Source organism: Xiphophorus hellerii, chromosome 8 (genome assembly GCF_003331165.1).
Source record: "Xiphophorus hellerii strain 12219 chromosome 8, Xiphophorus_hellerii-4.1, whole genome shotgun sequence".
NCBI classification, from domain to species: Eukaryota; Metazoa; Chordata; class Actinopteri; order Cyprinodontiformes; family Poeciliidae; genus Xiphophorus; species Xiphophorus hellerii.
The window spans coordinates 2,904,004-2,917,023 of record NC_045679.1 but is presented as its reverse complement, the minus strand read 5'-3'; the positions used below and the strand labels follow the sequence as shown (position 1 = coordinate 2,917,023).

Sequence of the window (13,020 nt, the reverse complement as noted above, 5' to 3'; positions counted from 1 at the left end):
TAAAGTAATATGAAAAGAAAACAGAAAATCATTACCAAGAGTGTCTGTGTGTGACAGTCGACTCAGTGTTTCGATGCTACAAACTTATATTTAACATTTTCCACATTATGCCTTGCTCACAATTTTCATTTTATGTATTTACTTCATCCCGTATTAGAACCCATATGTTCCAATTTGTTCCCGCTTAATATTAATAATTTAGTCCAGTCTAAGACATAGGGTGTCCTAAAAACTGGAAATTGAACCCCACGGGACAGCACGAAAATACTCTGCAGGGTAATTTCTACTACTACTTGGCATCCAAGCGAGAAATTCTTGCTTATTGCATCCACTTACAGAGGTGCTGTTCACAATCCCGTTATATTCACATGAGATAAAATACCAAGTGGTATCCCATCTCCAAACACACTCTTTCAGACCAACACGAAGGACAGCACAAACAAAAACACACAACACATTACAGAAAACACAAAACTCACATCTGGCCAGGTCGTATAGTCAGTGAAAGTGTCAGTCAGTCATCATTTTATCAAAATTTTACTGTAATTTTATCAAATTTACTGAAGCTTCAGAAATTGTCCAATGTTTTATTAACATATTTTCATGTGTCAATTTAATTAATTTTAAACTCCAATCGTCAGGAACCTTTTAATTCCCCGTGCACGTTTAAAAAGAGAGACATCTCAAAGTTATGTTAAAATCAAACCACAACCAATAATTTTGTTTTCTGGTACCAGTGTTATGTACTAAACTCCTATTTATTTTATTTATTTATTTATGTTTTAAACTAAACGACCACGTTTTCGCCATCGTTCTACTTTCCCCGTTAAAACTGTTCTACGAACCGTAGCGTATAGCACGTGTCGCAACTCAGTGTCCATAAGAACTTTACAATAAAACGCAGCAAAATCAATGCAAATTCACACAAACAGCGCTATTCAAACAACTTAACACTCTGCCGAAACACACAGCCAGTCCGAACTCGTGCACGCGCACACACGACCACACAGATACACCCACAGATACACACGCAGAGCACTGCACACTTCACACAGAAGAACCGCTAGCTTCAAAAACACCACAAACAGACAAATACAGATAACACTAAACAGAATGATAGACAAATTAGAAAGACAGGAGGAGAATGAAAACAAAAAATACAAAGAAGGCGCCAGCTAAAAATAAAAAATGCAACGTCAAAGCTCACCGCAAGCTTATAATAAGAATTTACCACAAATTCTATCTGACGGCCTACCCCAGACCTGTCTAGTGTACCACACACTCAAAGTTTACCACAAACTTATAATAAGAATTTACCACAAATTCTATCTGACGGCCTACCCCAGACCTGTCTAGCGTACCACACACTCAAAGTTTACCACAAACTTATAATAAGAATTTACCACAAATTCTATCTGACGGCCTACCCCAGACCTGTCTAGTGTACCACACACTCAAAGTTTATTTTAATACACAATTTTCTTTCAATTTAGAGGCACAAGACTAAATCCTCAGGGCAAAAGAACAATAATGCAGAAAAACCCAGCCTTTTCGACAATAGGGTAGCAAATCCTATGTCCGGAACCGCCACGATCCTCTTGTTTCCTGTGTATTTCAATCCAATCCGTAATTCACTGGCTATTTCAAAGACACAATCTATCTATCTCTGCAGCTCCGAAAACTCCGCGCGGCTGGATACAGCCACAACAATCCAGCTCGCCTTTTTCGCAGCACACGGCGGTGCAAACAACAAAAGAACAATCAAAAGTATCTCACCTCACCGAGCCGAACCAGGCCAACGCGTGACAGAGCCGCCCGCTCAGAATCCGCAACCGAACGAGCCCCCAAATTGTTAAGGAAGAAAGTTATTAGGTTAGCTTAATTTTGGAAAAAGCATGGCTCTCCTCTCCTCCTGTTAGCCGGGTCGCGAGCGGATGTCGTGACGGCTGCAAGACAAGGCGAGGCACAATGACGTCACAGATCACAGAGTTTAATCTCATACAAAGCAATGAACAACAAAGCTGCAGAGGAACAGAGATATACATTTTATACAGACTACACAAAACAGACAACACGAAACACATAAGACAGACAAAGGCGCCCACGTGGAGGAAAAGATGAAAAAACCTCTCCGACTCTCCGGTGCTGTCCTGAAATTTTAACCAAAGAGGCGTTTCCCTATTTAATATATGCAAAGAAGGCGTTCTGCTCTTCGACCAATTAGAACTCCCTCAGGCCCCCAAAGAAAGTTGTGACTTCCTGATTTATAGCAAAGGTGTCTGTTTTTTTATCTAAGCAAAGGCGGACCACTTCGTGCCCATCTCCATCCGACCCGGGCCGAGAGGCGCCAAGAAGTCTCTGACCCCTTTCGGACTGTAAATTTTATTGCTCTGTGTGTCAGCGGGGGAGGAAAAGGGCCCTGCTTTGTCTGCTGAATTCCCAACTGCTCAACAGAAACTATTCCAAATTAAAGTGTTGGCTATACCTTTACACATGTCGTAAGATTAAGTGTATTTTAGCATTAAATAATCATTTTCCTTAGCAAGAGTTACACTATCAGTCGAAGCCTGACCTCCACTTTTCTTAATAACTCTCTTTTTGGTTCTTTCTGCCTGGAGTAAATGAAAATTAGCCATTATTTGTCATGTTCTGTGTTTTTCTGTGTATTTATTCAGAGTTTTCTGTGTCCCTGAGTCTTCGTGTTGTTCTGTCCTCCCTTTGATTACTCCCAGGTGTTTCTCATTCCCTGATTACCCTCCTGTGTATTTAGTGTCACCTGTGTGTCTGTGTCTTTTTCCGGTCCTTGTCTAATGTGCGCTCAGTCCTTCGTGTGTTCATTCGTAAAATCAGTTGCTACCGGCGTTGAGCCATGGCTTCCGCTCAGTCGCGCTGCCTGTGTTTTTGGACTGTTTTGACGTTTGTTTATCATTAAATCAACCATTAATCATCTCATCCTGGGTCTGCTGCATCTGCCTCACCACCCTACTCCACCACTACATGACATTATATGTTGAGATTTAGCATGGTTAACCATGTCACAGTCAGACATCTATTATTATAACAAATAATAATTACATCGTCTTTGAAAGCAGGTAAACAACAGAAATCTGGTTTCACCAGGATTGAGAACATTTTACCTGAGAGTTTCCAGGTTGCAGTTTGGACTCTTCAGTCCAGCAGAGAGAAGCTTCACTCCTGAATCCTGCAGGTTGTTGTTACTCAGGTCCAGTTCTCTGAGACTGGAGGACTGGGAGCTGAGAACTGAGGACAGAGCTTCACAGCTTCTCTCTGAGAGGTTACAGTCACTCAGTCTGAGGAAACAGAGAGAAAAATATTAAATAATTCTTCAAAATTTATGCTTTTTGTTCCAGTCAGTTATATTCTTTTTACACAGATTGAAGAAATATAATATTTTCCACAACTTTATGATACATGTATTGTGAACTGGTTTATTCTATAGTTGGGCCTCCAGCCTTAAAAGACTGCAATACAGCAGCCAGTAAAGAGGCTGGCAAGAGAAACAATTTCTATAATGAACTGCATTAATCCGGTGTCAGCTTCAATAGAAAAAAAATATTTCTGCTGCTTGAACATGTAACATTATGAATAGTCACCTATGATAGCTGCTCTCTCTTTTACTTATCATCTCCTAGTGGCCAATATTGAGGAGACAATGCACGAGTAAACAAACTGATAAAGCATGACTCAATATTTATCGCATCATTGACAGATTTTTATCAAAAATAAAGACAGTAACAATCTGTGTCCTTACAGAGCTTTGTTGGAGGCTTTAACCACTGGCAGCAGCCTCAGAAGAACCTCCTCTGAAGCATAGTATTTCTTCAGGTCAAATACATCCAGATATTTTCCTGATGACACTAAGATGAAACCCAGAGCTGACCACTGAGCAGAAGACAGTTTATCTGTGGAGAGACGTCCTGAACTCAGAGACTGTTGGATCTCCTCCACTAGAGAACGATCATTCAGTTCATTCAGACAGTGGAACAGATTGATGCTTTTCTCTGCAGATACATTCTTACTGATCGTCTCCTTTATGTATTGAACTGTTTCCTGATTGGTCTCTGTGCTACTTCCTGTCTGAGTCAACAGACCATGTAGGAGTCTCTGATTGGTCTGCAGTGAAATTCCCAGGAGGAAGCGGAGGAACAAGTCCAGGTGTCCATTTGGACTCTGTAAGGCCTGGTTAACAGCTCTCTGATGGAGAGAAATTATTTTAGGTTTATTAAATAATAAAAACTTCCTAGATGTTTGTGTTTCTTCCATCAGGTTGACTCCAGAGTTGATGAAGGTCAAATGAACATGAAGAGCAGCCAGAAACTCCTGAACACTCAGATGGACAAAGCAGAACACCTTGTCCTGGTACAGACCTCTCTCCTCTTTAAAGATCTGTGTGAACACTCCTGAGTACATTGAGGCTGCTCTGATATCGATGCCACACTCTTTCAGGTCTGATTCATAGAAGATCAGGTTTCCTTTCTGCAGCTGATCAAAAGCCAGTTTTCCCAAAGACTCAATCATCTTCCTGCTCTCTGGACTCCAGTGTGGATCTGTTTCAGCTCCTCCATCATACTTGACCTTCTTCACTTTGATCTGAACCACCAGGAAGTGGATGTACATTTCAGTCAGGGTGCTGGGCAGCTCTCTTCTCTCTCTGGTCTCCAACATATCCTCCAGAACTGTAGCAATGATCCAGCAGAAGACTGGGATGTGGCACATGATGTGGAGGCTTCGTGATGTCTTCATGTGGGAGATGATCCTGCTGGCCTGTTTCTCATCTCTGAATCTCTTCCTGAAGTACTCCTCCTTCTGTGGGTCATTGAACCCTCTGACCTCTGTTACCATGCCAACACACTGAGGAGGGATCTGATTGGCTGCTGCAGGTCGTGTGGTTATCCAGAGGAGAGCAGAGGGAAGCAGTTTCCCCCTTATCAGGTTAGTCAGCAGAACGTCCACTGAGGTGGACTCTGTAGCATCAGTCAGGATCTCCTTGTTGTGGAAGTCCAGAGGAAGTCGACTTTCATCCAGACCATCAAAGATGAACAGAACCTGAAACTGTTCAAAGCTGCAGATTTCTTTGGTTTCACTAAAGAAATGATGAACAAGTTCCACCAAGCTGAACTTTTTCTCTTTCAGCACATTCAGCTCTCTGAAAGTGAATGGAAATATGAACTGGATGTTCTGGTGGGCTTTGTCTTCAGCCCAGTCCAGAGTGAACTTCTGTGTTAAGACTGTTTTCCCAATGCCAGCCACTCCCTTTGTCATCATTGTTCTGATTGGTTGATCTTTTTCAGGTGGGACTTTAAAGATGTCTTCTTGTCTGATTGTTGTTTCTGGTCTGTGTGGTTTCCTGGATGCTGTTTCAATCTGTCTGACCTCATGTTCATCATTGACCTCTCCAGTCCCTCCCTCTGTGAGGTAGAGCTCTGTGTAGATCTGGTTCAGAAGGGTTGGACTTCCTGCTTTAGCAATTCCCTCAAACACAGACTGGAACTTCTTCTTCAGACCAGATTTAAGTTGATGTTGACAAACAGCAGCAATCTGTTCTAAATAAACATAAAAAGTAAAATCAGGAACGAATAAAAATCATATTCTGTAGAGGTTTGAATAAATGTGATTCCATCTCTTCAGACATCAGTAAATGTCTGATTTATCCATCAGGTTAAATCTTTGTAGAAATCCTCTTACTGCTCTGCAGACGATCAGCCAGCTCCTCCTGCTTCATCCTCCTCAGAAAGTTCAGTGTGATCTTCATCACTGCCTCTCTGCTGCTCCTCTGTTCTTCTTCCTCACCTTCCAACACCTTATCCTCTTTCTGACTCTCTGAAAGTTCTGGGTAATCTGGACTCAGAACCTTCTGGATCTTCTTCAGCTCATTCTTCACAAAAGTGACAATGTTTTCCTCCAGCAGCTGGAATAGAATAATAGATAAAGGAAACATCAGAGTGAAATCATGGAGCCAAACACCAGATGCATGTTGGACAGACTGACAGTCCTCTGATCTACAAAGTGTAGCATGAAGGTGACTTTGAACAGAACTCATGAAAAATTAGTTATTTTTTCATTTACAGACCATCAATATGGAGTCCAGCTGTGTTTGATGCTGCTGGGCAGATGGACCACTGGGAACCACTGAGCTCTGCTGGTCCACTCTGTGGAGGAACCAGGAACAATTAGGAAGTCAGGAAATATTCATTCAGCAGTATTCACAGAGGAAATCACCCAGAGTTTCACTCTAAAAATACTTGAAGCAGAAAATCAGAGAATCACATGAACACAAGACAAAGGAGTTAGAAAGAGGAAAATGAATTACAGCAGGGGTGTCAAACTCCAGTCCTCAAGGGCCGGTATCCTGCAACTTTTAGATGTGCCTCTGCTGCATCACACCTTAACGGAATAATTAGGTCATTAAGGCTCCGGAGAACTGATCTACACAGGAGGTAATTAAGTCAATTCATTCCAGTGTTTTGTACCTGTGGCACCTCTCAAAACTGCAGAACACCAGCCCTTGAGGACTGGAGATTTCACACCTGTGAATTACAGTAACACCAGAATCACTCAGTAGACGTAAAAAAAAGTTGATGTTACACTTCAAACAGTCCACACTGTCAGCAGATCTGATGCTGGTGGACACATTGTCCCAGAGCTTGGGGACAGTGGAAATGAAGGCTCTGTCCACACAGGTCTTCAGGACAGTGTGGGACATCCATCAGGTTTCTATGAATAAATCTGAGGTGATGTGGACATAAAGGAGGACTGAGCACTTTGAGCTGTTTTTAATTTGAAGAGTGTTTTATAAAGAAAATTGATTGATTGATTGAAATATGTGGGTGTGTGCCAATGTGCGGTCCTCTCCTGGGTGTTATGAGAGTTTTTAAAATGTATCCTGGAAATCCTGTTGAGAATAAATAATTCTGTGTTTTCCTCTCTCTTTTAGGTATTTGCATACTTGTATAAATGCACACACAGAGTACACGCATGTAAATCTAAGGTTAAAGGAAATGACATACTAGGGAACGCCCTATCTGGGGCGTAATTTAGATAGATAGAGAGATAGATAGGTGGGTAGGTAGGTAGGAAGGTAGGGTGGGTATAACTGGGAACATCTGGGGTCATACTGGTTCAGTTTCCACACTTACAGCAATTAGAAACATCTCACCTCGCTGATGGTGGAGATCCAGGAGATTTAAAGTCAAGAAAATCATCCTTTGACCGGTCGCTCTTAAAGGACACACAGCTGGGTTCTGGTTTCGGTTTGAGTCTCTGATGGATCCTGACAGAAACATGATGATTAAAACTTAATCAGCAAAGAGGAGCAGCAGCAGCTTCATCACCACGTCTGTTCTGGCCTGATATAGTGAAAACTGTGTGAAAAGGGCTGTGGACAGTTAGAGATGGTGACCTCACCTCTGACCTTTGCTCTGGCTCTCATCTTCCCCACACAGAGTGGTTTTAGAGGGAGGGACTCCCTCCTCTCTGTCCTCACACTGATCCATGCTGCTGAATTCACATCAGCTCACACACACTTTCTACCTTTCTAGAAGTGTCAGGTGAAAGCAGTCAGACAGCAGAGAGGCAGAGGAAGCTGCCATCAGCTGCTGCACTTCTACTATCAGTCCACTAGATGGAGACATGGAGCAACATTTACATTCACTGATTCAACATGAACAACAGGAAGTATTTTATTTCACAATCATTAATTTCTACAAGTGGATTATCTGTTCCATCAAACTACTTAATAATCTGACTGAATCAAACCCATTTTAACAATAACATTTTATTTTGAAAGGAAGCAACAGGACACTGTTGCTGACGTCAATGGTGGAGACTGGAATTTGATACCATAAAAAACACGGGCATGCCGTGGTGGCGCACCTTAATGGCCTCAATGGCCACATTTGAAGGCCTCAAGTCCTCGATGGGGTCGCGGGTTCGACTCCCGGACCCGTTTGCCGCATGTCTTCCCCCGTCTCCTTCCCCCTTTCCTGTCAGCCTACTTCATGAAAAAGGGTCACAAAAAGACCCCCTGGAGGGGTAAAAAAAACCACACGAATCAGTTCGGAGAAAACAGTGAAACATCAGCTGTTCATCATGTTGTTTGATTCCAGTTCATCAATAATCTAATAATCCTGTAGAAACAGCAGAGATTTTAATGTTTCAGCTGAAACCAGAAGTGAAACTTTTCTCCAAACATCAGAGATTAGAAACAATCAGGAAAAAGTTAAAGTGATGAAAAAGTTAAAGAAACAAATCAAACTTACAGTTTGTTCAAACGATCCAAAGAGTTAAAGAAGAAAAATTACACAACAGGCTGAGACGCAACTAACGGACTGGAATAACATCTAAATAAAGATTCTTCTTCTTCTTTCCTTCTTATTGCGGTTAGCAAACAACGTCTAGGTGCATTAGCGCCACCTTCCGGATTGGAGGATGGATCAGACGTTTAACTATTATAATCTCCCTATAATACCTGTTCTTAGAAAACTAAAATACTGCTAAAAACTACATCCGCAGATGATCTCTGAAACAATTCCCTAATATCTAATTTATTTTTATTCCTATTTAAATCTCTAAGTAACACCCTCTTTCCTGAACATATTTATTACATTCTAAAAATATATGTTGTACTGTTTCTATTTTTCCACAATAATTACAACAACCTGTATTATGTTTATTAATTATTTTAAGAGTACTTTTTAATCCTGTATGTACAAATTTTATTCTAGATATAACATCTTCTTTTTTAACTCTATTACATTTCCTAAATTCCCCAACTATTTTTTGGATGCTATAATAAAATCTAGCATTGCCTCCTCTATCCCACTGTTCTTGCCATTTCTTCTTGATATCAATTTTAATAATATTCTTTACCTCATTTTTACTTATTTTAATATTTAAATCAACAATATTCTATTTTGCTGCACTCTTAACAAAACTATCAGCCAACTCATCTCCTATCACACCAATGTGGGCAGGAATCCAAACCACCGTATTTTCCGGACTATAAGTTTTTTCATAGTTTGGCCGGGGCTGCGACTTAAACTCTGGAGCGACTTATGTGTGAAATTATTTACACATTATTTGTAGTGGTCATTGTTGGCCAAACCAAACATCCAATGAATGTTACATGAGGTCACTATAAGGCACTGGGGTCAAGTTTTCCATAAGCAGGCAAAAGAAGGTTCTCTGTCCAAACTTGTTTTGTTGTTCTGGATGATTTATTTATTTATTTATTTATTTTTGTTTCAGCAAAACAACCACTCGCTCTGGGCTCTGACGGCCGACCTGCAGCTGTTTCCACATTCTCCAGCTTTCTGTTTGGCGTCGTGTCAGAAGACTCAGCCGGCCTGTTTACGCCTGGAGAGAAACTCACCACATGGGGTGCCAGAGCATCTACTGCACCATCGCTCTCTGTTTGTTTTCCAACCCACAACTTTACAGTTTGGGCTCAGTTTTAATTTTGAGCCTGTATATTTTTATGCAACAGCCCGTTAAAGAGCTTTAATAACATTGTTGTATAATAATAACAGACAAATTTGATTTGTTTTTCTTTTGGTTTCTCTATGAAGAGTTTATTTCTTGCTCTGATTCCTCTGGAACAGCTCATAGGATGGAAACAACAATTATCATGTTGTTGTGAAGATGCCTTTGTTTTTGCATGTTGCTCAGCTTTGTAATGACGCAGCGTTGCTTTTCCAGGTCTGGGACTGCAGCTGACAAAAAATACTTCTGCTTTTAATGCTGCATTTAAATGTTTCAAATCATCATCATCAAAAAAAAAATTAAATATAGATAACCTGAGAGTGCATTATCTATTCCCTTTTGAGTTGTATTAAATGTTTGTTTTTTTTTTTTTTTTTTTTTTTTTTGTAAATTAGATTAATAACCATATTCCTATTTGTTGTTTTGTTGACATATTTTCTAGTGTTACAGACAAATAAACTGTCAGTTTGGTTACAATTCTGTATAAAATCTGCAAAATTTTGACTTCTGGGAGGTTAAAATGTCAGAAAATAAAATCCACCATCAAGAAACTTGAACTTTTTGCCGATGTTCACAAAAACCAGATTGTTAATCAAAAATTAGCTGCCTGGGAGTCCATGACTGTTTTATGAAGATTTCTGCAGAGGGAGAAACTACATGACTGCATGCAACATGTAAAAGTTACTAAATGGCAAAAAGTGCCATAAATGTTTCATCTGCAGCTCTACCAGTTGGCACAATTTCATCAGTAAGAAAACAAACAAAAACAAAATAACTTGTTGCATCTTGTCAGCTAACAGAGCATTTTATTGTGTTCAGTGTGAGCAGGATAAGAACATTTGACTCAAGTTCAGATGTGAGTCATAAATTAAAGGGCTAGGCCACTCTTTTTAAATAAATCTGGACTATTGTGTAACATTTAAAGTATTTATATGAGTCAAACTTCAACTTCATTGAGCTACATTCACCGTACTGCGGATATAAATGACCAAAAAATTTACTTTTTCTAAATGTTTTATGGAACTACAATCAACCATGATTGACTCAAATTAGAAACACTTTGTCCTATAATTGATTATTATTATATGGACTAGTTATTTTTAAACTAACTACAGATTTTACACATCTAATCTGAAGGTTTTCAATGTTTTTCAGTCTAAAATCCCAAAACCAATGGAGAAATAACAGAGTATTTCATAAAAATATGCCTTAATACTGTCTATTCAAAACAAATAATGCACAGATTCATTTTATTTTAAATATGTTTGTATAAAAGTGAAATGCAAAAGTGATGTCATGACCAAACTATATTATTTTGCAAAAAGAGAAGAACTTTTAACATAAATTACGTATTTTTGCTAAAAAAATATATACATTTTTGACTGAAATACAAAATTTTATGTCTTCTTTCATCAGTGTTGGATTCATGTTGCTGTTTTTCAAGACATAACGTAACAAAAATGTCAAATTAGTCAGAAAAAATGTTGTAATGTATAAATAAAGACAGTAAAACATGGCGGCAGAAGGACGGCGTCGTCGGGGGCGACGCTTATGCAACAACCATGGAAGATAAATGCAGAAAAGTTCATGAATGTTCAGCATGTTAAACCTCAAACTCTCACTCAGACGTGTTAAAAAGATCATCCAACTTGTTTTTAAATCTGTTTTTTCACCCTTTCTCCGCCTTCACCCGTCAGGCCGTGTGACCGTCTGTTTGTGCTGCTGCCTTTACAAGCATGTCAACAGTTCAGAGCCAGTTTCAGACATTTATTGACCTCAACACCCAGATGCCCGACTAACTTCTGCTTTTTTCAGCTTTTGACACTGACCAACCGACTGCAAAACAAAGCGACTGGGGAGCTTTCCTACGGAGGACCAAAGCTGACATAATTAAAAATAAAATTTATATATTTTGTTTTTGTTTTCCTAACATTTTCATCAAGAAATATGTATATTTTGTTTTGTTTTTTCCTTATACAAGCATTTGTTCTCTTTGTGTTGCCTCACCTCCTTTTTAAACTTTTCTTATGCATTTCTGCCTGATTATGCAAATGAGGAGGGCGGAGTCTTTAGGCTTCTTCCAATTGGTTGGTTACTTGAATTCAACAAAGATGGCTGGCAGTTTATCACTGAGCTGAATCTGAGTATTATTATGCATTAAGATGTTTATGTAAGTTTATTAACATCTGTAGAGCATCAGTGGGTCAAAATATACCAGAAATATTCCAAAGGAAATGGAATATTTATAAAATAAAATATATAGTTACATTATGATAATTGATTTCTAACTTTTAAAATGTCATGAATAAAAGAAAAAGTGAATTAATCATGTTTTCATCGTGTTTTTAACGAGGTTATACAAAACGTTTTGATTGGCCGTGAGCAACAGGAAGTAGAGGTTGCCAAAGACAACAGCAATGCAACTTCTGTTGCCGCGTAAACACGCTGCATGTTGCAGTCTAAACTGAGCCTCTGGGGAAAGTCCAGCAGAACCACAGAGACGCCGAGTCAGCGCCAGGCCTGCTGGTTCTGGACCGACTCTGGTCCGATAGGAACCAGTGGGAGGCTCCGCCCATTTCCTGGTGACATCATCAACCAGCTGCTGAAGACACGACCAATGAAAAAACATCAGTTTATCCATCCATTAAATCATCCATCCATCCCTCCATCCATCCATCCATCCATCCGTCCATCCGTCCATCCATCCGTCCATCCATCCATCTATCCATCCGTCCGTCCATCTGTCCATCTTTTCATCCGTCCATCCGTCCATCCATCCGTCCATCCATCCATCCATCCGTCCGTCCATCTGTCCATCTTTTCATCCATCCATCCATCCGTCCGTCCGTCCGTCCATCCATCCATCCATCCATCCGTCCGTCCATCTGTCCATCTTTTCATCCATCCATCCATCCATCCATCTGTCCGTCCATCTGTCCATCTTTCATCCATCCATCCATCCATCCATCCATCCATCCGTCCATCCATCCATCCATCCATCCATCCAGTGTTGGTCCGTTTAGTGAACATCTGTCCTGGACTGGAACCAGCAGTCTAAACATGGTCCTCTGGTCGCCGTGGTAACGTGTCATTACACTCTAAAATATGTGTGTTTTGCTCTAATTTGGACCGTGTTTCTGTTCTGGACCAGCAGCAGAACTCCTTCAGGCCAGCTGCAGTAATTACAGAGAAGACGACCCAAACCGATCCAGGACCGGCCTTTTAATTCCCCGTGCACGTTTAAAAAGAGAGACATCTCAAAGTTATGTTAAAATCAAACCACAACCAATAATTTTGTTTTCTGGTACCAGTGTTATGTACTAAACTCCTATTTATTTTATTTATTTATTTATGTTTTAAACTAAACGACCACGTTTTCGCCATCGTTCTACTTTCCCCCGTTAAAACTGTTCTACGAACCGTAGCGTATAGCACGTGTCGCAACTCAGTGTCCATAAGAACTTACAATAAAAACGCAGCAAAATCAATGCAATTCACACAAACAGCGCTATTCAAACA

The 13,020-nt window shown here is 40.1% G+C and overlaps 2 protein-coding genes across 2 annotated transcripts in view; one reads left to right on the top strand and one right to left on the bottom strand.

The window, feature by feature from the left end:
* The window catches only part of LOC116724487 (NLR family CARD domain-containing protein 3-like), a 638,369-nt gene that overhangs the window by 344,429 nt on the left and 280,920 nt on the right, over positions 1-13,020 (top strand). The window lies entirely within an intron of this gene.
* On the bottom strand, positions 3,769-7,885 carry LOC116724500 (protein NLRC3-like). The gene is made up of 5 exons (XM_032570238.1): positions 7,426-7,885; positions 7,178-7,291; positions 6,092-6,170; positions 5,710-5,929; positions 3,769-5,564 (listed from the first exon to the last, which is right to left on the bottom strand). The coding sequence occupies exons 1-5, from the start codon at positions 7,512-7,514 to the stop codon at positions 3,769-3,771; spliced, it is 2,298 nt and encodes a 765-aa protein (XP_032426129.1). The 5' UTR covers positions 7,515-7,885.

Coding starts and splice junctions, on each gene's coding strand:
- LOC116724500 (XM_032570238.1), bottom strand. CDS start 7,514: ATGGATCAGTGTGAGGACAGAGAGGAGGGAGTCCCTCCCTCTAAAACC. Junction 7,292..7,425: donor AGCCAGAGCAAAGGTCAGAG/GTGAGGTCACCA, acceptor TGTTTCTGTCAG/GATCCATCAGAGACTCAAAC. Junction 5,930..6,091: donor AGCTGGACTCCATATTGATG/GTCTGTAAATGA, acceptor ATTCTATTCCAG/CTGCTGGAGGAAAACATTGT.